The sequence below is a fragment of the Phyllostomus discolor genome, chromosome 4 (genome assembly GCF_004126475.2).
Source record: "Phyllostomus discolor isolate MPI-MPIP mPhyDis1 chromosome 4, mPhyDis1.pri.v3, whole genome shotgun sequence".
Taxonomy (NCBI): Eukaryota; Metazoa; Chordata; class Mammalia; order Chiroptera; family Phyllostomidae; genus Phyllostomus; species Phyllostomus discolor.
In genome coordinates, this window is record NC_040906.2 from 109,478,324 (window position 1) to 109,504,933 (window position 26,610).

At 43.1% G+C, this 26,610-nt stretch overlaps 1 protein-coding gene across 3 annotated transcripts in view; it reads left to right on the plus strand.

The window, feature by feature from the left end:
- MAPK14 (mitogen-activated protein kinase 14) overlaps positions 1–23,761 on the plus strand; it is a 64,068-nt gene extending 40,307 nt beyond the window's left edge. Inside the window, exons 7-12 of one of the 3 annotated variants that reach the window (XM_028508632.2) lie at positions 717–831; positions 1,413–1,484; positions 10,461–10,540; positions 16,969–17,047; positions 20,478–20,651; positions 21,393–23,761. In XM_028508632.2, coding sequence (XP_028364433.1) covers positions 717–831; positions 1,413–1,484; positions 10,461–10,540; positions 16,969–17,047; positions 20,478–20,651; positions 21,393–21,460 — 588 coding nt within the window. In that variant the 3' untranslated portion in view covers positions 21,461–23,761. Of the gene's footprint in view, positions 1–716; positions 832–1,412; positions 1,485–10,460; positions 10,541–14,578; positions 14,659–16,968; positions 17,048–20,477; positions 20,652–21,392 lie in introns of those variants that run through there. The other 2 variants (XM_028508633.2, XM_036024019.1) reach the window with 2 other exon arrangements.
- The last annotated feature ends 2,849 nt before the right edge of the window (positions 23,762–26,610 follow it).

Genomic DNA, 26,610 nt, shown 5'->3' on the forward strand with positions numbered 1-26,610 from the left:
AGTCTGAATATCAAGTAAGCAATCCTGAAGAGATTTTAAGTGTACATTTGACAAGTTTATATATCCATGTAACCACCAACTCAATTATGATAAAGAACATTTCCATCACCTCGGAAACTTCCCCTGGGTCCCGTCCTAGCCAGTCCCCACCCCTCTACCCCTAGTCCTTGCTGCAGCCAGTGATCTGCTTTTTGGCACTAGGGGACAGATTTATTTTTTCTGGAGTTTCATGCAAATGAGTCATACAGTGCTTATGTGTGTGTGAGAGAGACTTTTGCTTGGTATAACATTTTCGAGATTCATCTGTATTGTGTGTTTCAATAGTTCATTCCTTTTTTTATTGCTGAGTAGTGTCCATTTCATGAATATACCACAATTTGTGTATGTGTCCATCTACTGATAGACATTTGCTTCAGTTCGAGTTTGGGGTCGTGTGAGGCTGCTATGAGTATTCATGTGCAAGTCTTTGTGTGGATCTTTGTTTCCATTGCTTTTGGGTAAATACCTAGGAGGGGTATTCTTGCTTTGCTTTTTGTAATTTCATCTTTCACAGTACTTGCTGTGTTTACCGTGCATTCTGAGCATAGACCAGGAAGTATATCTGTGAAAATGCTTTATGGTTCTCCCTTTTTTAAATACACTAGGATTTTTTCCCTCCTGCTTTACAAGTTTTAGGAGTTTGACTCTCAGTGTCTGATTTCTTTCCTTTCCCTCAGATCTTGGATTTTGGACTGGCTCGACATACAGATGATGAAATGACAGGCTATGTGGCCACCAGGTGGTACAGAGCCCCTGAAATCATGCTGAACTGGATGCATTACAACCAGACAGGTATTGCTTATGTTGGTTATTTAGGGCCTATTAATGCCAGCTTGGGTGTATTAGGGATTCTCAGTAGAGGTGGTGGGAATAGAAGGAAACATCTTTTCTTCCTTCAGTGATCCTGTTAAAGTTCACAGATAGAAAATATATCAGTTGCTCAGATAGAGAAGGTGAAGTTTTAATACACAGCTTTCAAACATTTTCTGATTTAGCAATTGGGTTTCTATTTATTTAGATTTTTAACATATTCTCTTGACTATTTCTGCCTGAAGGCAGTGGATTCATAATCTTAACCTCTCAATATTCGTTGGGAGAATCCACCATTTCTACCAAGAAGGAACTTTTGTCCCTTTGTAAACAGTTTATTTCTCTCGCCTTAATTATGTTTTGACTTATCCTACCTATGAAGCCCATTAGTGCAGTAAGGGTCTTAATAAGCTTACTTATTTCTATAAAAATTAGTATGATTGTTTAACCTCAGATGTCTTAGATATTCAGTTGAGTGTTTTGCCCCTAGTTACAGTTTCATTTGTGGCCAAATATGATAATAGTGACATTGTATACACTTTATTTCTGTTTAATTTTGCCAGTTGACATTTGGTCGGTGGGATGCATAATGGCCGAGCTGTTGACTGGAAGAACGTTGTTTCCTGGTACAGACCGTATCCTTTAAAAGTTTTGGATGTTTATTTTTTTTTACTGTGTTTCAGTGTCTATGGAAATATATTACCTTTTGCCTGTCTCTCAGGAAGGTTCTCAATTACTTGCCTTTAGAGTCCATATACATATGAGACCTGCCCTCTTGCTGAGTAGTATCTTGCCTTGACAAGAAGGAGGCTTCGTTTTACTTCTATGAGTTAGAATAAGTTCCTCATAAGCTGGGAAATCCTTTTTTGCAGTGAGTTTCTTGTTTATATTCTGCAACCTGAGTGTATTCAGGAGAAGCTCTAGGTTTCAATGACTGGTTAAACCTGCTTGTACAAACACTTAATGAGCAGAAATACCCAATTTGTAAGTCAGGAGTATCTTTTTTATGTTTGGTTTACATATTAAAAGCTATGTTTGGTCTCTGTAATGTAATGACACACCTGCTGACCCTCATTATGTTTATTTAAGCAAGAAGGGACAAGGCCGTCCTGCTGTGCTCCTTTTTTTTTCTTTTTTTTTCAAGTACAACTTAGTTTTTACCCCAGATAGTAGCCAAACTTTAATTTACTTCCAGATTTGTTGTCTAGTTTATGGTTTATCTTGGCCTCTTTGTATTAACACTTTTCCTATCTGCTGCATGCCTATTGTACGTCTTAGTAAGAATATCAAAATAGGCTTTGATGAAACTCCCCTGGGTTCTACTTGGTGAAGATGTTTACATGAGAAAGAATGTTGAAATAATATTTCTAGAATTAGGTTTGAGGATTTTTGTAAAATTCATTCGACTAGCCTTCTGTGGGGTAGGCTGGGCCTTCAGAGGAGCCACAGGCGCCAGGTCCCATCGTGCTTAGAGACCTGGAGGCAGCCTCGGTCCCTCAGCAGAGCAAGCTTTGCAGGTGTGAGCTGAACGTCAGTTCGCTAGCCACAGTCTGGGACATGCTTCTGTGGTGACTGTGGTGTTCGGGGTCTCTATCCACATATTCTTATTCTCTTAAGACTTCCAGAGAAAATGTACTTTCCTAGTCAACCGAGAAGGCCCCTTCTTCTGGGTAAAGCTGTTTATTTTCCTCTGAATGTTACTGGGTTGATAGGGTTCCGTCTCCTTATATTTAGCTCTCCTTATTGCTCCTCATCTCCAGATTTGGAGTTAGTTTAATCATTTGCATTCCTCCTTTGCCTTTTGCTTCGTTCACCTTATATCTGTTCCTTAGAAATTTTGTATAAACATTATGGTCAAAGCTAAGAGAAGTGGGGGAAATTTGTATTCCTCCTTTTCCTTGGGTGCATGTCTCAGGGTCTGTCCTCCTGAGCACACTAATGCTGTCCTCTGTTTGCCTCTCTCCCTCCTCTTTATGTCTGTCTCCCCGTCGCCCTTCAGTTAGTCTGAGGCACTCTCCCCTGCAGACACACGGAGCACAGGCTGTGGGTCAGACTCCAGGTTTAGACTGTGAGCTCTTTTACTCCCAGCTGTGTGGCTTTGAGCGAGTGTTCTCAGCTCTGTGTCTGGATTTCCTGAACTGTAGAATGCTGATAATATTACATAACTCACAAGGTGGTGTGAGAATTCAGTGAGATGACATCTGGAAAGTGGCTAGAACAGAGCCTGCCAGGAAATGTTAGCCATCTTATTTGGGAAGCATTTTCTCCCTTCATCTTCACACTCTGTTGTCTACTATGATTCATTAAAGCATAACTTTCTGTTTTATTTAAATTTTGTGACAGGCAGTAAAGGATGGATCTGCTTGGGAGGCTGCTGGTAGGTTTCGAAACAGTTGTGCCCCGTGGGCCCGCCTCAGAGACAGCTGCCCGCTCCCTCCCTGGTGGCTCGGCCTTTTAGATGCTAAATTGCAACCTGTGAGACACCTTCCCTCCTGTGCATACTTCTTTTCCTTCTGTAGCTTTAGATAGAAACCCTGCATCTACAATTTTTAGTAGGCAATTCTTTTTTAATACATGGGAATTCATTTCAAAGTTCTTATTTTAGTAATATGCTATTTCCTACTTGGCTCTTTCTGAGGCAGATATTCTCCAGGATCATAAAAATCAAATTCTCACAGGATGTATTACCAAATTTAAGGTCATGAAGATTTACTGTTTCCTTAGTAGAGTTTTATGGGTTTATCTGTTATACGTAGATCTGATCCATTTTGAGTTAATTTTCTTTTAAAGATTTCATGTATTTATTTTTAGAGCTAGGGGAAGAGAGGGAGAAAGAGAGGGAGAGAAACATCAATGTGTGGTTGCCTCCCACACGTCCCTAACTGGGAACCCAGCCTGCAACCCAGGCATGTGCCCTGATTGGGAATTGAGCCAGTGACCCCCTGGTCCACAGGCCAGCACTCAGTCCACTGAGCCACATCAGCCAGGGCATTTTGTGTTAATTTTTTTTGTGACGTGAGGTTGGGGGTCCAATTTTATCTTTTGCGCATGGAAATTCACTTGTCCCATTGAATGGGTTTGGCCCTCCTGTCAGTGATCTGTTCCAGTCCGTTGGTCTATGTATCTGTCCTTATAGTAGAACCACGCCGCTTTCAGTGCTATAGTTCTATGGTAAGTTTTAAAATCAAGAAGTGTGAGCCCTATCTTGTTCTCATTTTCAAGATTTCTTTCTTTCTTTTTTTGTTTTTGTTTTTTTAAATTTTTTGTTTGTTTGGTTGGTTGGTTGGTTCTTTAGGCTCCCTTGTAATTCCATATGAGTTTGAGGATGTGCTTTTCCATTTCTGCAAAAAAACTATTGGAATTTTGATAGAGATTGCATTGCATTTTTAGACCACCTCGGGTAATATTGACATCTTAGCAACATTAAGTGTTCTTATCCAGGAACAGGAGCTGTCTTACCATTTATTTAGGTCTTCTTTAATTTCTTTCAGTGATGTTTTATAATTTTCAGTTGACAAGTCTTTTACCTCCTTGGTTAAATTTATTCATAGGTATTTTATTATTTGAGATGCTATTGTACATGGAATGTTTTCTCTATTTACTTTGTGCTTTGTTCATTGTTGATGTGTAAAAACACAACTGATTTTTGTTTGTTGCTCTTGTACCCTGCAGCTTCATTCAGTTTGTTTACTAGCTCCAGTAGCTTTGCTGTGCATGTTGATATTTTCTACATATAGGATCATGTCATCTGTGAAGAGATAGTTTTACTTCTTCAGTTCCAATTTATATGCTTTTCTGCCTCTCATCTAATTGCTCTGGCTAGAACTCCCAAGTACAGTGCTGACTCACAGTGGTGAAAGTGGGCATCCTTGTCCTGCTTTTATCTTAGAGGGAAAACTTTTAGTCTTTCACCACTGATTTTATCTGTGCATTTTTCTTAAATACTTTTTATGGTGTCAAGAAAGCTCCCTTCTGGTCATAGTTTTATATACTTTGATCTGAATCTTCAAGTTCCTTAGACATGATTTAGATTGCATTTACATTTAATCACATTGATATTACTATGCAGTTTTAGTTCTCTACAAGTCTTTCTATTTTACCTTTTCATTTTTTGTGTGTGATTAGTTTTTTTCTGTAGAGATTCCTTTGGTACTGGTTGTTAATAATTCCTGGAGTTCCCCTGAAGATATAAGTAATACTAATTTTTGTCTTGAGGTTAATTATATATATAGTTAGGCTAGAAAGTTTTCTCATTTGTGATTGGGCAGAACCCTTCCAATGAACTCAAAATAGAGTTGTAAATTTCTTAAAGAATGAAGCCCTTCCCTGTAAGCCTGGTTGACTGGGCGTGGCAAGTGCACACAGCAGACAGAACTTTAGAAGAGAGTGAGGATCCAGGTCGTCTCCTCAAGTACAGTGCTGACTTACTGTAAATAGCCCTGGCTGTGAAAAGAGTGGGCCAGTTAGAAAGTGTTATTACTGACATTTAATAGTCTGCAGCCTAAGGAAGAGAGAAAACAAGTGTTGTAGCCTGTTAAACATCAAATACTGCTTTCTCTCCCAGAGGTCACAGCCTTTGCTTACTTTCCTTTCCTAGGTAATCAAATGACTGTCCTTCATGTGTAAAATCTTTTCTCCTTGTATTTTAATAGAAATGGTACTCCTAAGACATTAACTGGAGGATAATGGGGCTGTCGAGTTAAAACCCATCTGCCATCAGCTTGCTGTCCTGCTCCATGAATTTTCATAGTATATTAAATTTACTTCTTAATTCTGCTTAATTGTTACCTCCTTTGATTTTTTCAGATATTTCATGAAATACTTAGGACATAGAAAAGACAAAGAATAATAAATGAACACCTATGTTCATGTGACACAGATTGTGAGATAAAACATTTTCCATGGAGCTGAAACTGCTGGTGTGTCTCCTCCTGTCACATCTGCCCCTCGCTTCCAGACATCGATTTCAAATACTTGCTCTCATTTTTAAGATTTTATTTATTTTTAGAGAGAAGGGAAGAGAGGGAGAGAAACATGGATCGGTTGCTTTTCACCTGCCCACAACTGGGCCCCTGGCCCACAACCCAGGCATGTGCCGTGTGCCCTGACCAAGAATCAAACCGGCAACCTTTCTGTTTGCGGGACAGTGCGCAACCCACGGAGCCACACCAGTCAGGGCTTTGCTCTCATTTTTTAAAAAGCAGTTGTACTTCAGACACTAAAAGCCAAGTGTCTTAATGAATGTTGAAGAAGAATAATACAGTGGAACTGTGGTTCTTTAACTTAATTTGTTCTGGAAGCCTGTTGGAAAAGAGATTTGTTCAAAAACCGAATCTCCTTTGTTACCTGAGAGACGCGTGGCTGATCAGACAGGCATCAGCACGACAGGATTGTCAGTTGAGAACCAAAGTTTTGTTCAATGAGTAAGACTTTTTTTTTCCATGAACACCTTGGTTGATAACCAAATTGTTTAAGATGGGAGATCTTTGAGAACCAAGATTTCACTGTATTTGTTACGTGGTATTTGCCCTCCCTTCTCTAATTTAAAAATGTATTTTTCCAGAAAAAGCCAGAATTCTCAGGTTTGTTCACAAACCTAGAGGACTTTAAGAAATTTTCTTTGCATGACAGTGAAAATGACTATTCTGATGACCAAGAAGATAAGCAAGTAGGCTAAGTCTCATTCTGGTCCAGGCTTTTTGACCCCAGGAGGATTTCCTGCCCTCCAAAGAGTGGTGTTCTGGCTTTGCCCCATACGGATATATGTATATATATTTTTTAAATTGAAAACTGCTGCCCACAAGCAGTAGTAGTTGCAGGTAGGCCCTGCAACTAGTCCTTTTAGTCATCTTCAATTTTCCAACTGTGGAGCTTTCTAGAAGATGCCTAGAACACTTGGAGATGACTAGAATATCCCTCTTACTTCCCTCCTGTTTCCCTACTACCCCAAGGTTTTTCCCTCACCTACTCCTTCTGGCCTCCTTTTACTTGGGTTACGTTCTGAGGACCTAATCTAAAGAGGAATTGTAGGCTGAAGTCATTGTTTTAGGAAGTGTCGCCAGATTTATGATTTGAATTTTGACATTGTGATCATTATAATTAAAACACTTTTAACAATAAAAATAACACCAATCTAGGGGGAAAAGGGGTTAAACCTATTATGAAGGATGGCTTGCTGTGAAAATAACTAATTGTTATATGTGGTAAATTTTGCTTTGCTTTGCTTATATAGCTACTTGAAGCTCCTTCTGGCCTTAACTGCCTGAACAAATTGTAGTGGCCCTACAGTAGCTGGCACTGTGGGAAGACTGACCTGTGTTTCAGTGGATTTGCCAGCTTTTGGAGAACCTGTGGTGATGTCTTCTGAGGTTTGCATGCTTTCACTTCCTTTGTGCAAGTGCTTTTAGCTACTGAGTCGATTTTTATTTGGCATTGTGTGTTGACTAAGCTCCTCATATTGGCTGTCACACTCTACCAGCTCCCTTTATCCCCAGCCCTCACACACTGATGGCATAATATTTGTATACTCTGCATGGTGTAAACACCTCAGATGAAGTGTTGGAGAACTTGCAACATTAAATGGTACAATTTTTCTTGACTACTCTTTTATATATAGGCTTTTCAGCAAGTCTGGTTTTTCTAGATTTTGAGGGCAAGGCAGAGGGGTGGAGCTGAGTTTGAAAGCATATTATGGAAAGTTTTTGCAAGTGAATCAGTATTTAGTGAGCTACTCTGTGGAAGATGCTGGGGATAAGGTAGTGCCTGTCCCCCGAACCAGAATGATCATTCTCAGGGGAAGGTGAGTTACAGGAGTTCCTTGAACAAATTTCCACTCTGATTATAAAACAAGACAGAGTGACAAAAAATACTATAATGGAGGTTTAAATGAGTTACTGAGGAGAAACAGTGACTAATTCAAACTCAGGACAACCAGGAATACTTTATGGCAGAGTTGTGATTTGAGCAGGGCTTTGAAGAGTAAATAAGAAAAGAAAGGCCTTGCTAGGAGGGGAAAACGGAGAGTATGCCTGTTTCTGACTTGGATAAATAAAAAGTTGGAAGCTTAGAAGTGCCTGGAATGTTTGTTGTGAATTTAAGCCTTGTGTGCATTGAGGAATAATAGGTTGAGGCAGAGTCAGAAGAGAACCCTGCTGCCAAGTCCCGAAGGGCCAGGAACGGGGGCTTTATTCTTCAGGCCTGAGATTGTCCATCCTGGCAGAGGTGGGGAAAAGTCGTAGGGTCCCCACCTCATTGTGGCTGTGAGCTACTAGGACTGGTGGGCATGGCCTGCTCTTCAGGTATGTTGTTGGGTGAAGTGAGGGCAGTTGAGAAACTCACAATCCAGTCTTCTGTCCTCATCCCGGAGCATGAAACCTGACTCACATTTTTAGTAGTCAGACATCTCTTAAACAAGACTACCAGTCTCAACGTCATTTCTAGAGATGAGTTTATAAAACTACCTGTTGGAGAGCTGAGGTAGACTAGATTTTCGTATGCATATTTTATATACAATATAGTTTAGCTTGTGGTATAGTTGCCTAGTTAAATTTATTTCCGAAGAATGTGAGTGAACTAAATGTTTATAAACTGAGTTATTTTAAATGAACAAAAAGGATTCTGTATTAAATTTCATTGTAATATAATTAGATTATTTTAAAGCAATGTGGCCTCTATCCTCCTCTCTGCTATGTTCCCATTATTGTATGCTTTAAATTTTTTTCTCATCAACACCATCAAGTAAGATAAGAAATAAATATTGAAATGTGAACCTCCAGCACATCTTGAGTTTTGTTTGCTGTTTGCAGATGACCACATTCTCTATTCTTAATTCAGAAATAACTTGTGTGGGTGGACTTGTTCATAATTTCTAGAACTCAAGTTGTTTTGGTCTAGGATGGGGTTCTACAAACCTTTTCTTAAAGGGCCAGGTAGCAAATAGTTGAGGCTCCGGGGACCCTGTAGTGTCTGTTGTGATGGCTCAGCTCCACTGTGTCGGGTGAAGGCAGTTGTAGACAGTACGTAGATGAATAGACATGGCTGTATTCCAACAAAACATTATTTTCAAAACAGGTTGGGATTTGCTGACTCCTGTCTAGAATTCTCTTCCACTTAAGCCAATTTCATATCTGGGGAAGAAACAGAAGAACGGGGCAAGATGCCGGTGATGATACTGCATAAGTAATTCCTGTGACTTAGGCAGCTGTGACTTACAGAGGCCATTATTTTTAAGTTCCACTGTAATGCCTTTGTATGTATAACCATGAGAAGGGATAATTTCTTCTACCTTCCTCTCCATCCTGCTCTGTCTTCTCCCCAAACATTCTGAGTACCCACCATGAGGCAGGTGCCGCGCTGAGCACTGGAGATAGGTAAGGGGTGAACTGGCAGAGTGGCCCCTTCCCTCAGAGAGCTCCAGAGCGCTAGAGGTGGCAGACAGTAAGCAAAAAATTAGTCGTAGATTGTGATGAGCACTGTGGTATTTTCAGGTCTTGTGCTGAGGCAGAATGGCAGAAGCGGGGGCTTCTTTATACAGAGAGAGTTGGGGGAAGCCTGCCTGGGGAGGTGAAGTTTAAGCTGAGACCGGAAGTGGAGAACCTAATCATGCAGCAAACCCAACGGGGGTCAGGAGGCAGTCATCCTCCCCTCCTTTTCCCTCGAATGTCAGTGTTGATGTGGGTAAACTATTCAAATTTTCACAGAGATTATTAAAAGCTATTTTATAAGGTTTTTCCCTCCTTTTTTTTAACTTTCTTTTTAGGCAAGGCCAAAAGCAGTAAGGACAAATGGAAGTTTTTGTCTTCTTGTTAATACATGCACATATTTTCTGGGTGTGCTTGGAAGACTTGGGTACCAGAATGAAGGTTTGGGCGTTGTGGTCTGTTCTTTAGAGCCTTTGGGATGTTCGAGGTTTGTTAATGCATTTATAAGGGGGGAACCTCCTGTGTCTGGCTTCATTATGGCACTCCTGAAGATCAGATGCAGTGGGGTGTGGGGCCCTCTGCTGGCTTGTCACTCACAGTTCTCTGCCTACTGTGGCCAGTGCAGAGGAGAGGTATTCTAGAGGAAGCTCAGTGGTTAGGCTCAGGGACCCACATGGGCCCCTACCATATTCCAAGCTCCGTAGGTCAGGCTTCCTCACCGGAATATTTACAGGTAGGTTTGTATGTCCCTGGCCTCTGTGCTCTGCTGCTGCTTTCTTACCTGTACACTCTGCTTCCCACTCCTCTTGGTTTACCTGGCGGCTGATGCTTTGGTGGAAGGTGAGGAAGTAGGTGTGGACTGAGTAAGCTCTTGGGTTTTCCCTGCTATCTTTGACAGCTGAGTATCCAGCTAAAGTTGCTTCACTTTACTAATAGGGGATTTTGACAGGTGCACGAAACGAATGTGAGATTGGTGTGTGTGCAGCAGCATTTTGAACCTTCATACAGGAGGAGCATGTCGGCCCGTCATGACCTACAGAAGCCTTGCCTAGGGGAAGTCACCATTTTGGTTTAGTTTGGGTTTTTAATTTTTGTTATTGGGGTATTTTGTTTGTTTGTTTTTGTTTTGTTTTATTTGTTGTTTTTCATTTTTATTTTGTCCCAACATTTTCCTTTATAGTCCACCATTAGATATTGATCAGTTGAAGCTCATTTTAAGACTCGTTGGAACCCCAGGGGCTGATCTTTTGAAGAAAATCTCCTCAGAGTCTGTGAGTTGATGCTTTGATTGTAATTTTCTGCCCTGTTGGGAGCCTGACACTTGCCTTCCACCTGCTGCAGTGTGACCAGCGTGTTTTTAAGCACACGTGCCCTTGGTGTGCTGACTTCCAGGATGAATATGTGTGTGTGTGTGTGTGCGTGCATGTTGTACACTTGCACATGTGCACACACACTTGCCCAGTCACCTGCGTGAGTGTGTCCCCTCCCTGCCTGGGTATGTACTTAGATCATGGGAGCCTGTATTGGGCTGTAGTATCCTAGTAGTAAATGAGATTTGAGAGTCTCATTCATTCCAAGAGGTTAATGGAAAATTTAGTCCTGTGTTCTCCAGCCCTGACTTCATCTTTTTCAAAAGTTTCACATGTACTCAAGGGCTCTTTTCACTGTTTGGTCAGTGTTTGTTCTCAGAGCATGAGGCTCACCATGCAGTAGTCTAGTTCATCACTAAAAGAATGAAATGTGCATTGTCTGCACACTGTTGCCCCTTGCCAGAAGCGCCTTGCTTTCTGTTGTTGTAGAATAGACCGCCTGCACAGCTCGTGTAGAGTGTTCAAACAGGGCTCCTCTCTGCCCCGTCCCCAGACCAGCGGAGGTTACATCCCACTCCTGAGAGCCACAGGAGGAGGGTTCTAAATCCTTCCTCCCACAGTCAGCCGACAACTACAAGTTTTAATAACCCAAGAAAAAGCTTGGGCTAATGCTTTCCTGCCTCTACGCAGGCATTTATAGAGAAGCCGTGGGAATGCGACTTGGACTTCCTTTGGCTATGATTTCCTGCTGGTGGTCATTTTCTTGGGCAGGAGATGTAAGAGAAATCATGAAAGCCCAGCCTTTCTCCCTTTTCCCCTCTGTCTGCTGCCAGGCAGTTGGATGAAAGGGAAAAAGAGCTGTGGAGCCAAGCATCAGTGGTGTCTTCCCGGATTCTCCTCCCAGCATTTCTGACTGACGGGTCCCTTTACCCACCCAGTTGGGAAGACTGCTGGGTAGCTTGAGGCAGGCTTGAGCAGGTGAGTTTGAATGGTTCCTCATCTCCCTGTAAAAAAAAAAAAAAGAAGAAGAAGAATTGCATCTGGTACGTGTCTGGTACATTCCTTAAAAGGACCACAAAGCCCAGGGAATTTATGAATTTCCACTCTGAGGATATAAGGGAACGTACTGGCCCTATTTTATTTTGTTTTATTTACTTATTTAGGATGAGGAAGCAAAGACACAGAAAGGCTGTGGCTTGCCTGAGTCATGCCCTGAGTCACTTGGCAGAGCTGAGTGTCATCCCAGATGTCCTGATAACTTAGCTAAGCCTTAATCTCAAGTGATTGTGCACTGTTTTGAAAATCATTGTCAGGCCACAACAGCAGCCTGAAGGAGGGTTGGCTTTTGCTTTATGAAATGCAGTAGAAACTGCATTGGGGTGAATCAAAAGAAGCCATGAGAAGATGCTTAGAGAAGATAGTGCTTTTTGTTTTAAATGCCTTTGCTTGGAAAGATTGGCTAATAGGACATGAGGGCAGGAGAGTAGGGTTGAGAAGTGGGTTCGTTAATGAACAGTGCTAACGAGACTAAGAAAGCAGATTCGTCCCCTCTCTGGGGACGGCTACCAGCGTCTCCTCAGCTCCCTCCCCCACTCCCAGCCGTCTGCCCTGGACACGTGTGCTGTTAGTTGCAAGAATTCCTAAAAGGAAAGATAAGGGTAAAATAGTATTTACCTGTCATTAATCCACCATTTGTTTTTCAGAAAGAAACAACACCAAGTGCCTGACCTAAGATTGAGATGTCTTAATTTTTTGTGTGAAATAGGGCACATTATGTATTACAAAGCTCTGGTGTAAAGCTGGGCCTGATAAAATTGAGTACCGGAATTTAGAACTCGCTCAGACAGTATTGTACTGAGTATAGGAATAAGAGAGGTTTGCTTGGTTTTTTCCTACATAGTTACGGCAAGTGCATATAAGTAATGTAAACATTCAGGAAGGTAGGCAATATTAAGTTGATGTCAGTAATGCTGCCCAAGTAGCAGTTTATTTTAAAAGCACATGGTACTCAGAACACATGATATGTAAATAACACAACCAGGTGAGTAAAATTGTTTAAATATTTTAAAAACTAAAAGAAAAATTTATTATGGAAGGAATGTAGTGAATGGAACAACAATAGCTATTTTTGTTACTCCTGAAGAGAAGTGAAATAGTGAGGAAACTCAGCGAGCACAGAGCGGCATGATCTGGTGAAGAGACTGCAGTGCGGGGGCCGATGGAGAGCACGCTAAGACTTGCCGTGAGAAGGGGGTGCGGGGGTTGTGATCAGTGGATAAGGGAATAGGAGTGTTTTGGTTGGTGACCCTGTGCCTATAGTAATTAGTGAAAGAATTAAAAAATCATATTAAGGGGGGGGGGGAGCCCTTTTACCAAATCACTCTGACATCTTTCTCTAGAAATTTATTTTTTGTAACCCCCAACAAGAAGGTGATGTCATAACCTGTCCCACTGAAGCAGACAAACACAGAAAATGGACAGGCCAAGTGCAGGGCGGGGCTAATGGAGGGATACAGCTATGAGTATGTGAGACACTATTTATTATTATTACTTATTAATGACTACTATTTTTCAGATGAGCAACCGTAAACTTACTTCTGCCCCACCCTGTGTTATTCACGGGAGAGGAGACAGAGGTGGCAGGGTTCTGACTTTATAGAACCCAGCTGGTGTTCTGTGCTGGTTCACTTTACTGACGCCCTTTGTTATTTCTCTTGGCATGCAAAGGACTGTTTGTTATGTCATTTGTTTATAGGTAAATCTAAACGTTGTTGTGAGAATGCGAAAAGAACTTCATGTCACCTTTTGAATATGCTGGCCTTGCGCATGGGGAGCACAAGAGGCAGGGCCGACCAGCTCTGCCCCGGTGGCTGGCCTCACACGTGTGCCTGCAGGAATCTGGCCGCGGGGACTCTGAGTTCAGGCAGTGAGCTCAAGTGGGAAAATTACTCAGGGAAGCCGCAAAGCAGTGAGATCACTTGACCAGGGTGCTTGTTGAAGACCATGCTGCAACCAGAGGAGGGCGTCAATAGCTAACAGGAAAGGGAATATAACAAGGTTTTTATTGACTTGTATTGAAGAATTTTAAAATCCCATCACTTCTGCTTTAATAGAAACACATGATAAACTAACATTTCTCATAATATTTTGAAGGAAGGGGAATTGTGTTAAAACCGATGGCACAGCTAGAAGTTTGGAGTACAGCTTAGATACGTGCTTGTCTGTATGGAAGACCTCATGGTTCTGCCTCTGTCAAGAAATTGCACTGTTTTGCAGACTTTGTCCCAGCTGTTTGATAGGTGAAGTCAGTGTGGTCGCCTGTGAGAGAGACTGGAAGAAACATTGTGGCATGCAGCCCATGACTTCTATTTTGTGTTTGCCATTAGCTTCTAACTTTCCCCCCATGTTCCCTTTCTTCACTTACTTGTATGTTTGTGGCATGTATTTGAGATGTACCGCTACTAATGTCTTTGAAACTTGACATTGCTTATCAGCCCACACACCCACCGATATCTGGAGGGGCGGTGATGCCTTGGAGAATCACCAGAACCTATGCCACAGAAATTAACCTCTTCCTTAAATGGATATATTGCATATATTCTTTTTTCCTGAGTTGAGTCAGTATTTTCTGAATGAACTCCATTTACCTACAAGCAAGCAGGTTCTGGCCATCAGTACTTGAAAACAGTTCTCCGGCTGGCATCCTGGATCGAGGGGCAGTCTTTTTCCAAGAAGCCTGAAACATTTATGTTAAAGATAATGCTGAAACCACAGAAAACTTATCTGCACGGCTAGGCACTGGCTACATGCCTAATAATTCTTCTGGCATTCACAGAAGCATGCTTTACTGTGCAGCCTTGGGCTCTGCCTGGAGTGGGCGGGACGGGTGGGGAGTAGGTTTGTTATTTGTTTGGGGTGGCTTTTGGCCTTTTAAAACTTGAGTTAAAAGTTATTTTTTTGCACTGTATGTTTAACAATGCCCTTGACTAGGCATCTAAGATATTAACCAGCTTCAGCAGATTATGCGTCTGACGGGGACACCCCCTGCTTATCTCATTAACAGGATGCCAAGCCATGAGGTGAGCACGAGTAGACTGCACAGGGACATGTAACCCAGAAGGCCACGTTCGCATTTGATTGCCACCGTGTGACCGCCCAGTGTTTAGTGTCACTGAGTGCCTGCATGTGCCTTGACGGCTGCCTGTCGCTGTTGCAAAATGTCGATATTTGGGATAAAATACCGTCCGGTCCTGTGGACTGAGAGTACAGGTTACAGACTGGTCCATAGAAATGATGTTACTTTTATATTTGGGTTTTATGAATTTAGTGTTCAGGAGGCTGGCTGTGTTTTCCCAGGCCCCATGCCCGCGGTCAGGCTGCGCTCCCATCTGATGGCTTCCAGCCGGAGGTGCCGCCAACTGAAGGCATTAATTAGCACACTTTCTGCTTGTCGCTTTTTGTTAATGAGCAAAAGAGGATTATTCAATGGAAAGAACCTCAACTATCCAACTGCAAATAAGTGCTATATTTAAAAGAATATATAAATAATAAAGAATAACTGTGAATACCTGCGTAGGGTTTTTTACCATTCTTTTTTTTAAACCAGTTCTTAACTGTGTAATCAAACTCTGGTTTTATCGTCAGAGATGACTGGGCAGTTTTTCTGAGGGGCCTTCGGTCTGGGTACCAGGCTGTGGTTGCTGCAGCCTGCCCTGCCCTGCAGCTCCACCCCCCCTGCAGCCATGCTCCGTCTTCCTGCCTGTCTTTGTTTGCCTTGTGAGAGGGGTGGCTGTTCTCTGCACGCCAGGTCTCTCTCCACCTCTGTTTTTATCTCCACCTTCAGCCTTTTATCTGTCTGCTCAGGCAGGAAGGGAGTACAGCCATGTAGATGTTCAATTCCTAGAACTTTGTTTTCCAAGGAAAGATTCTCAGCTGCTTTTGAAAGCGGGTCTTGCCTGCTCGCTGCAAGCATAATGAGAAGAAGGTGAAGTTGCCCTAGCAACCAGAACTTTTTCTCACCTCGTATGTGGGTGTGTGAGTGTGTGTACATGTACATGATTGCCTTTCCTGCTGAGGAATCGTAAGGGGGTGGTTAAGGTAGATTCAGAGTAGTTGTATCTCAACTCCTCAGATGGACTGACAGTGGGACTTCTTCATTGAAACAAGGGAGGTCATCCATATAGTTTAATACCTAATATCTGAGAAACACACTTATGAGTTACATTTGTGTTTATGCGATTATTCTCAAGACCAATTTTTTGGTTTTGCCTTGATTAGAGCTGTCAGTCCTTGAAAGAAGCTCAGAAATTGGGAAGTTGGAATATCCTGAGGAATTGAGAACAGATTTCCTTCCAATGGCCGCAGTCAGTGGTAGCAGCTAAGGTTCGGTGAGCTCCCACCAGGACCAAGGGCAGGCTGGTCTGTTACCGCGAATCCTCGCTCAGCGCTGCCACGTGGGCGCTGGCCCTAGTGCCCTCCACAGAGGAGAAACTCGAGACTGAAAGATGATAAGTAACTGGCCCAAAGTATTAAAGTCAAGATTCAAATTCAAGCCTGTCCCACCCCAGGGACCAAACTTAGAACAGCTCTATTGGTAATATAGAATATAACTGTTGTTTGTGTCAGAATTTTAGTTTGAAGCTCTTTAATGACTTTCATCTTGTGTGAATAGCACAACCACCGTGAGGTATAGGCAAGCCAAATACTAATGCTAATGTTTTGTGGATGAGGTTATTGATAAGTTACTTGAGACTTGCCTGAGGTGTAGAGGTATAGTTTTTAAGTGGTGGAGAAGGATTTCTGCCTGGGCCATGTAACTTAAAATTCACTTATTGGTTTAGTATTTTTAACATATGTTTGAACCTCTCAGGATAAAATACTAAGCTTATGTTTACTTTCTTCTCACCAAGATTACTTTGTTAGCAGGTTTAATATTGATCCTTTAGAGGTACTGAGAGCACCCGCTGAGATTAGCACCACTGAAAGACCGCCAGTCCTAGCCTTCCTTAGGAATACCAATTCCTACGCCAATTCTAGCTTTTAGGAAGTCCTGTCTCAGAGAGGGCTATTTCCTAGATACCTTGGCCTCAATTTTTAAACTTCGGATCCTGAGATCAGAAAGCTAATGGAAGGGAGCTTAACTGGTTAGCATTCTCATCCCCTTGAAATATAACTGAACTATAGCAGGAATATAAATAAAGATAATGACTGTAAATAAGGAAGCTAGGATGGCAGTGAGAGAAAAGTCTGTAATGAATATCAAAGGCGGTCGTAAACACTGAGGCCAGCGGACTGTCAGTTCACACTTGTTCCTTGACAGGACCGGGATGCTTTGAGGGCAGTAACATTACTGAACAAAAAACCACTTTGAAAACCCTTTGTTTTCACAGGCTAGAAACTACATTCAGTCTTTGACCCAGATGCCGAAGATGAACTTTGCAAATGTTTTTATTGGTGCCAATCCCTTGGGTAAGTTGCCTGTGACCTCGTGTCATGGATATTAAATTGGCTATGATGTAAGTTAGGGGTTTAAAGCCTGTGACTTGCTCACAGCGGCTGTCGTTTCCTACCCAGGCCGAGGATAGGAGCAGGGGAAGCACAGCTGGTGTTAGCGGACTGCCGGGAGCTCCTGCAGTGGGCCCTGCTCTGCCTGTCGTTTCCGGGGGCCACAGGACCCGTCATCCTGTGTGCTGTGTGTGTACTTTCCCTGCCCCTGTCCTCCCTCTGTCCCTCTGAGACGGGACCCGTCCAGCTGGTGGAGCCAGTTTGCCACCTCAGGCACATCCCTGCTGCCATCACCTCCAGGATTCTTGGCAAAGGGACGTGGCACAGCACCTGCAGCCTGTGTACTGCCTTGGCTAGAGAAGGAGCTGCTTTCTTCCTTAACGCTGGGGGCTGATGTGTGTTTCAGCTGTCCCCCGAAAGTGTCACTGTCTGAGGCTCTAACGCCCTGACTCTGGAGGGCACAGTGACTAGTGGCAGACACAGAAAAATCAAGGCCAAGGCCTCCGTCTGCCAGGAGGGGCGCAGTGGGAGGCTATGATGACAGTGCACTGGGCCTCCTCACTTGCCTGGAATTGTATAAGTGGGCCACCCATCTGTTCAGGGGTCCCGGCAGCTGTGCTTCAGGCTCAGTGTAACCTTTCGGAGCTGACAGCCGCGAGGACCTCTTCAGAAGTGGAGTGAAGGCTAAGTGGTGTCACCTCTGAGCATTTCATCCATCGTGATTGTTGACAGGGGTGTCAGTGTCACTGTGATAATTCTTGTAATAGCGCAGATGCTCGCGCTCTGTGAAGTGTCGGCAGCCACGGGTGAGTTCCTGTCAGCCCTGGAGACGGAGGATTTGTCACATCTCACTTCCAAGAATGAACGCATGAGCTCGTCACGGGCGCACAGAATTCTTCTGGGTTTGTTTAGCTTTGCATCTGCCCTGCTGTGTTCTCACTGGCCACGTGTGATTTATTGGAGCAGTATTACCTAACCCAAGGATCTGCGTGAAGCTCTCTGAGTCATAAGTACTCCAAGAATTTGGGAGGTGATGATGTGTGCTGGTAGTTTTCTTGTCTGCCACTCTGGTCTGAATTCTTTTCATCAGATCAGCTCGTGACTTAGACGTGGCGGTCCTCCCTGTTGGACTTCCTGTTAGCTCGCCGGATTTGCTCATCCCTTTTTCTTAGTCTGGGGGATGTGTGCATCCCAGCAGCTCATTTAGGTCACGTCCATCCTGATAGGTGTCCCCTTCTCTGGAATTATGACATTGAAACATTCAAAAGAACTGGATACCACTCAGCAACACAGGCTGCAGGGGAGTTGAGTGGAGGCTTTAGACCTTCTGGCTCAGCACCACAGCTCTCAGAGTTGAAACAGGCCCAGCACCCTGCCGGCGGAGCCGTGTAGACCTGCAGACTTCTGACTGCAGGCGTCATGCCCAGTGTGTTAACTGGAGAGGACCACACCAGTGTGAATATTGGCATCTGTCAGTCACTGGCTGTGTTTCACATTACTCTCAAAACAGGAATCGAAACTCAGATCACCCCTTCATGAAGTATGTGTATTTGTATCAGTCAAGATCTTAGAGGGATCTTTTTCTTACCCCTGACCTTATTCAAGAAGAGAAGAATACATATATGGGCATTTCTCCCAGGGCTGTAAAGTGTAAACTTGCAAACTTGAATTGACATGCAACACTGCACCTTGTTTCTGTGTCCCTTTGAGAACCACGTTTCTTTGGATCACTCTGGAATGCAGGCTGCAGGCAGAGGTCTTGTAGGCCCTCCTGTGTGTACTGCAGTAGGTCTGCAAGGGAACATGTCCTCTTCTTCAGTTCCCTGCCCGTCCCCTTTGCAGTTAAGGAAGCATCAGTGATTTGCAAAGCCTCAAAAGGCTTGTTTCAGCCCTGGCTGGAGTGGCTCAATACATTGAGTGCTGGCCTGCGAACCAAAGGGTTGCCGGTTTGATTCCCAGTCAGGGCACATGCCTGGGTTGTGGGCCAGATCCCCAGTAGGGAGTGTGTGAGAGGCAACCACAGACTGGTATTTCTTTCCCTCCCTCTCTCTCCCCCTTCCCAAATAAATAAATAAATAAATAAAATCTTAACCCCAAAAAAGCCTTGTTTCATCAAGTGCTTCCTGTGGTCATGGCCTTGTTTGTCCTGCACTGATCTGAAACTCAAAACACTCTTCATTTTAAAGAAGTAAAAAAATCACCATTTTGTGACCCCTAATGAAATAATTGCTGTGAAGAAAAATCAGTAGATTTCTCTTAAGTGAAAGGATATTCGTGTGGTTTCAAAGTATCATGTGGTTTCTTTGCTTAGGGCAACAAAGATACAACTCTGTGATCAAATGCAGCATCATTCATAATGGCACAGGTGCCCCACCAGATACACAGAGTCCTGTGAAATGTTCGTGCCAAAAATGTTTGAACCCATTTTAACAAATTTTTGGATCTAATGTGGTTTTCAGGAAATACAAGGGATAGAGGAAAACGGGAAAGATGCATGATGGGTAGTCTAAGACAACCAGACTGAATGTCTTTTGAGGCCAGAATAGGAAAGGGGGGGAGGATTATTCCAGATTCAGAGAAACTGAAGAAACCCAATCAAATGCAATGTGTGACCCTTCATTGGATCTTGGTTTAAACAAAAAAAGGTGTAAATGACAACCTTGTGATAAATGGAGAAATTTTAACTTGAACTGGATTTTAGGTGATATTTGGGAATTATTGTCAGATGTGATAACAGTTTTGTAATTGTACAGGAAGGTGTCTTTATGCTGAAATATTTAAGGATAATGTATCACATCTATCATTTTAAAATGGTTTAACAAAAAATAGAGAAACACTGAATTTTAATTGTTGGATATGGGTGGTCAGTATATGAGTATCCACTGGATTGTTTTTTATATTGACATTTTTCATAGTGAAAATTTCATGCAAATACCATGTGAAAACCTCAGTTTGTCTGTTTGAAGACCCATTTGATGAATATTCATTTACCTTATGTTAGTAAGGAAACACATGAAAGAGGACAAACTGAAAAATTAAAGACGAGCCCTGCTTACCTCTTCTGGAACACTGTGGTTCTAGGCTCTCATGTGTACACAGTTTGACTACAGGGGTAACAACCTGACATGGACGTTCCACAAAAGATTGTTCAAACAGAATCCCAGTTATTTAAAAAAATTCTTCAGTAATGTATTCTTTAAAAATAATACAAAATACATCCACACTCACACACACGGGGGAGAAGGATAGTATGTCCTAGAGCTGATGCTTTGGAGGATTCTTTGTTTAGGTTTGAAGGGTCAAACCTGTGTGTCTGTTTAATATGGCATATTTTCTGGTAACGTGTTAAAAATGAAAACTCTTATCCTTTCCTTCCAATCTGCGGTACTAATAGCTGTCGACTTGCTGGAGAAGATGCTGGTGTTGGACTCGGACAAGAGAATCACAGCAGCCCAAGCCCTCGCGCACGCCTACTTCGCTCAGTACCACGACCCCGACGATGAGCCCGTGGCCGATCCTTACGATCAGTCCTTTGAGAGCAGGGATCTCCTTATAGATGAATGGAAAAGTAAGTCATAAAGGCAGCGTTACCGTCCAGCTTGAGAACTTAGGTTTGAAAGTCTTTCCCAGGTGAGCCGCCAACAAACACTGTGGGAAAGGTAAAATTTCTAGCTATAGCCAACTTGGTAAAACTTGTAGTCAGGGTCTCTCGTGCCGAGTGAACGTGCTGCTCAGATGGAAACTTGTAGCTGGTGATGCTCCTGTCTCATCCGGTTTTGCACATGGCCCCTCACATCTGCCTGGCTCCTCGAGGTTCTTAGAACCTTCTTCACAGCTCTAAGATGAGTAGGAGAAAAGGCATTTTTACAGTTTTACAGTTGATACAGTGGGGCCAAGAATTTATATCTTACCTGGTATCTTAGGGACACAGCCAAAAATGGAACCTATGTTGCCTATGTTCAGTTTCTTATCTTTCCATAAAAAACAAATTCAGAACTCCAGATAAATCCCCAAAACCAGGATTATCTGTTGCTATAGCTTGAGGGAGTGTTCTGTTATTTCTGAGCTTTAAAGAGGAGGCTCTGAGTGATGAAAGAAACAAGAAAAAAATGGTTTTTCTATATGTATCCTTGACCTTCTATGTAACACATGGTCCATTAGGATATCACACACAATAGGTACCTGAAGTAGCTCATTAAAGCAGTAGCATGGACCGGGAGGAAGGATCTCGAGCTTAGAAGGTACAGTGCTTGTCAGCAAAGAGGATAATCCAAACTCTCACTTCCTGCTTTCCCTTCCCAATTTCTAGGCCTGACCTACGATGAAGTCATCAGCTTTGTGCCTCCACCCCTTGACCAAGAAGAGATGGAGTCCTGACCCCCTGGCTTCTGTTCTGTTGCTCCCACTTCACTGTGAGGGGAAGGCCTTTTCTCGGGAACTCTCCAAATCTCATTCAAGTGCCTCTTGTTGCAAAGATCTCCCCCGTGGTGGAAGAGGGGGGTGTGTGTGCGCGTGTGCACGCATGTGTGTTAGGGCGTGTGTGTCTGTCTGTCTGTCTTTGTGGGAGGGAAAGATAATACGAGATAAAACTATGATCACAGTGACTTTATGTGGGTTACAGATGTTCTGTGACAGCCTCTGCTTGCGCTTCTTTGTGAGAGTCAGCCCAGGCCGGCAAGAGCTGCCGTCGTGTTAGGGTTTGTTAAATGCAAAGTAAAAAAAAACAGTAAACATCCTCGGTCCCAGTCATGCAGTTACCGTTTTGGCCTCTCCTATAGCCCCACCTTGGTGGAGGGTCGCCTTGACCTTGGTAGCACAGAGAAGGCTCACACCTCTCGCTGCTTCAGACCCGAAGTCGTTCCTCAACGATGCCTACAGCGAAAAAGGACCAACTGGCTTCTGTGCACTAGTCTAAGATGAATTTGCTTTGTACGAGTCTCAGAACTCAGCAGGTATATCTGAAACTTAATATGTTTGTGCCTTAAAAGAAGAGAAGAGAGTGTAGATAGTAAGAAAGCGCAGCAGATGAAGTTTTGAGCCACGCACGTAGTCAGCCTGTTGGATGGCCACGTGTGAAGCAGGGAGCCTTCAGAGGCACCATGTGTGCATGTGTGAGCATGCGTGTACTGCTTCTCTCTCTCCCCCCACTCCCCCAGGTGTCGTTGCCATTTCTCTGCAGTATTACCCCACCTTCGGTGCAGAGGTTTCTTGAGTGTTGGACCCCAGTAGCCAGAAGCCGGTTCTTGCTGTCCATGAACTTCCTGTGTGCTCCTCCTTGCTAGCAGAGTGACGATGTGTTTTGCACGTCTTGCTGTTTGAGCATGCACAGCTGCTTGTCCTGTTTTTTTTTTTTTTTTTTTTTAGGGAAGCCCTGGTGCCAGGCAGGTTTGCTAGTGAAGACTTCTTGGGTAGTTCAGAACCCACGTCACCTTGGCTGCTGCTGTGGGCGGGTGACATCGTCTTCTCTCAGCCCCCAGTGCTGTTTTGTGTTGAACACAATTGATAATCCAGGTGCTTTTGATGTGAAAATTATGAAGAAATGGAACAGATGGATGTATAGCATTTTCTTTCTTGCCATCTGGTTTTTAACAAACTTTTTGGGAGCCATCGTGGGAAAGTCAGGGCTTTTCCCAGGAATATCTCAGACTTTGGGTGACAAGTTGTTCTCTTCACTCCCGACAACCAATGCTAAGAAATGTCGAAAGTCAAAGTGAAAAATTCAAAAGCTCATGAGGCCAGAAACTCCTTTTGCTGTTTTTATCTAAAGATGGTTATATTTTTTTTAAAGTAATGAGGTGTCTTTTCCACCCTTCTTTGGAAAAGGGTCTTCTTGGCAGCTTAACATTGACTTCTTGGTCTTGGTTTAGGGAGAAATGAATTTTGTATATTGCAGGAATCCTTTGAGAATGTGATTCCTTTTGATGGGGAGAAAGGGCAAATTATTTTAATATTTTGTATTTTCAACTTTATAAAGATGAAATATCCTCAGGGGTGGAGAAGAGTTGTTTTCATAATTTTCTGAATTTCAGGCATCTTGTGCTACATAAGGACCCATATATTTAAACCTTTTGTGAAATAAGAAAGTGGAAAGCCACTTCCAGTGTTGGCCATGTGACAGTGTCCAGTATTTCGGCCAAGGTGTTTCCATTTCTCTGGCACAGTGCAGTGCTCCGTGCACTCCAGAGGGACAGGATAGGACCAGGTCACCTGGAGCAAGAAGAAAGGAGGCAGGCTAGTGGTGATCGCGCCTCACCTGGGGTTCTCCTCTCTTTAGAGGAAAATGGGTGCAGAGGCCTCATCTCCTTGATGCACAGTTCACATCCTCACAGTCCGCTGCAAGATGAATTTCGTGAGCCATGCTGGGTTGTGGGTTCTAGTGTGATTTCCTGCGGAGCTGCTCTGAGTATGTTTTCCCAAAGGTCTTTGCAGTTGTGACCATCCATGTGTTAGGAGGCTGAATGCTCCTGGGAGCCTGGACTCAGCTGGCACCTGAGGAAGTGCTCCTTGGTTTCTGAGAATCATGCTCCCGTCTCCTGATTTCTCTGAACAGAAAGCATAAGAGAGAATGAAGGAAACTGCTATTTTATTTGTATTCATGAACTTGGCTGTAATCAGTTATGCCATATAGGATGTCATACAATACCACTGGTCAAAATAAAGGCTATTTTTCAAATTTAATGAGTTTCTCAATTTTATTATATTTTTCTTTTGGTCATTTTAATTTAATATTCAATATGGCTTTATATCAGTGTTCTTTCAACTGTGGCCTGGCATATGTTTCTAACAGATCATAGTATTACTCCTAAATTTAGAAAACACTTACAGAACTCCTCGGTTGTGCACTTTATGGTGAAACAGGCCTGAGTCTTTGCAGCTAACGGGCAAACGGGCACGACAGAGCGCGGCAGGCCCTGCGCTGTGACCCTGGGCGTCAGAGTGGCCTGGGACGGGGGTCAGCAGACCTCCGCCCATGGGCAACAGCCAGTCTGCCACCTGTTTTTACAGCCACTAAAGATGGTTTTTACGTTTTTAAGTGGTTGGAATAAGAACAATATTTCTACAGCATGTGAAAAATAACTGTAAAATTCAAATATTAGTGCCCACAAGTAAAGAACACAGTCACACCCATGTTGATGTGTTGTCTGTGGCTGCCTCTGGGCTCCAGGGACAGAACTGCGTGCCTGCAGCCGAGACCATGTGGCCCACAGAGCCTAAACTACTTACTTTTTCACAGAAGACATTTGCTGACCCCTGGCTTAGATTTCCAAATCCTCGTTTGTAAAACCAAGTTTTTTAAAGTAGATGTTTGGGTTCTGTTCAGCTTTGACATTCCAAGATGATCTGCAGAAAGCATATTTTTATTTTTAAGTTTCCAGAGAGAAGGTTGGGTGTGTCCATTGTTTATAGACTTTTAAGCAAATGTCGTTTATGACTCTTGTCTGTGGCCGTTGACGGTATTCTTCACAACTGCTGGATTGTATCACAGGAGTTAAAGGGCCACGAGAGCCCTGTCTGGGTGACTCTGTTGGTAGACCATCCTGATAGCCAAGGTTGCAGGGTCAGTCCCCGGTCAGGGCGCATACAAGAGTCATCCACCAGATGAGTAAATTAGTGGGACAACAAATCTGTTTGTCTCTCTCGAGTCAGTAACTGTGTATGTGTGTGTGTGTGTGTGTGTGTGTGTGTGTGTGTGTCACGAGAGGCCACAGCTGTTTTTAGGGTCTGTGCTGGTGTGCTTCCTTTCTCAGTGACCCGGGGATGTGGACAGCTGACACAGGGTGGCTGGTGTGGCAGGCTTTTGTCCTGTGCCGTCTGGTCCCTGGCCGGCAGTGGGAACGGTGGTGGTGGTGGGAGGCAAGCTGAGCACAGGCTCTCCTCTTTATGCTGCTCTCAGTGACTGAAAGGGCTAGAAGACACCCAGTTGTCACATGTGATGTGTCAGTCCCTATAAGGACCGTACCACTGCAGGAAATATTTTGCCTTCACACACTAGGCATGAGCACACAACCTGCCTAGGCTTCTGAGAATGGAGAGCTGTTCAGCTCCAGGAGAGAGTTGGCACCAGAAAATGCTCACCTAGAGTGACCCCACATAACTTAGGGACCAGAGTTTCATAGTATGTGGTGGAGACTGAGGGAGAGAGGAAGCTGATTGGGACTTTTATCATGGAAACAATAGAATTACAAAGGTATACTCAATTTCAAATAGATTCTTACAATGTACAAAGAATGAATCAAGTGTTTGGTTTTAAAGTGAAACCATAGTTAGTTTCCTACAATATCCTTCCCATTTGGTTTTTATAGCATAATCTTGGGTAATTTTTGCAAAAATATTTGAGGGGCTTCCTGTTTTCTAAGGACCCCAATCTTTTGATGTAACATCTTTCTTTTTTGTGAGTATTAGTTGTTGATAATTTCATCATCTTACCTTTTATTTGTTAACTGGACTGAGTCTGCCAGTCCACATTTTCAATGGCTTTGCTTAAGATTTGAGCAGTTTTCTAGTATTGTTTATAAAGTTCATCAAATCCACTGTCTTTTACAAGATTTGCAGTTATTGCAATTAATTTTCATTATATTGGGTTGGCCAAAAAGTTCATTTAGTTTTTTTCATAAAATATAAAGACACATTTTTCATTTTCACCAATAGCTTGATTGATTTGGATGTTTTGAGCGTGTCAGCTGTCTCCCACATGGTGAACGGTGCTTGTTCTCAGTTAATGTCTTGGTTTGATGCTATCAACTTCAGCTGGTCAACCCGACCATGGAGCATCATCTGGCAAGACATCTCCAGCATGAAACCACAGACCACTTCTGGCACATTCAATCAGTCACCTCCATATACTGCGCAAATCTTTTGCATTTCGGTTGTGTGTTTACCTTCAAAATTAAAACACCTGCACAAAAATTCACCAATTTTGATTTTTTTAAATGCAAGCTGATATGACAGTAGTCATAATACAATGTAACAATTGTTTTGAATGAAGTTAAAGACAAACTAAGTGCTACTAGAGCCATCTTACAGGAAAAAAAACAAAAACAAACAAATGAGCCTTTTGACTAGCCCCTCCCTCTTTGTGTCATTTGCCACACACTTGCAATGTGGTTGGATGCTAACAAGACCAGACCAGAGTCAGTGGATAGACGCTGGTTCAGATACTTAGGAAGCCAGGAGGGACTGATTATATAAGGGGTCGCTTCAGTAGTGAGTGTTTTTGTGTGATGCTTTTACCAGGACTTGGCTGATGAATATGTAAATAGCGAAGACCCCCCCCCCCCTTTTTTTTATAATACAGGTGTTTTAATACACATACCCTTTAAAACTTAGCATTTACACTTCTCAGAACTTAGAGACCTCATACATGTACACAGGAAAAAGTAAAAGGTTATTCAGCGTTATGTTCTTTGTGATAGCAAAACATTGGGAGCAACCCACATATCTGTCAATAAGGCCTCGACGGAATACGATGCCCGTCTGCACGGTGGGACTCCACACTGCCAGGTGTGGGCAGGTGCAAGAGGGATTAC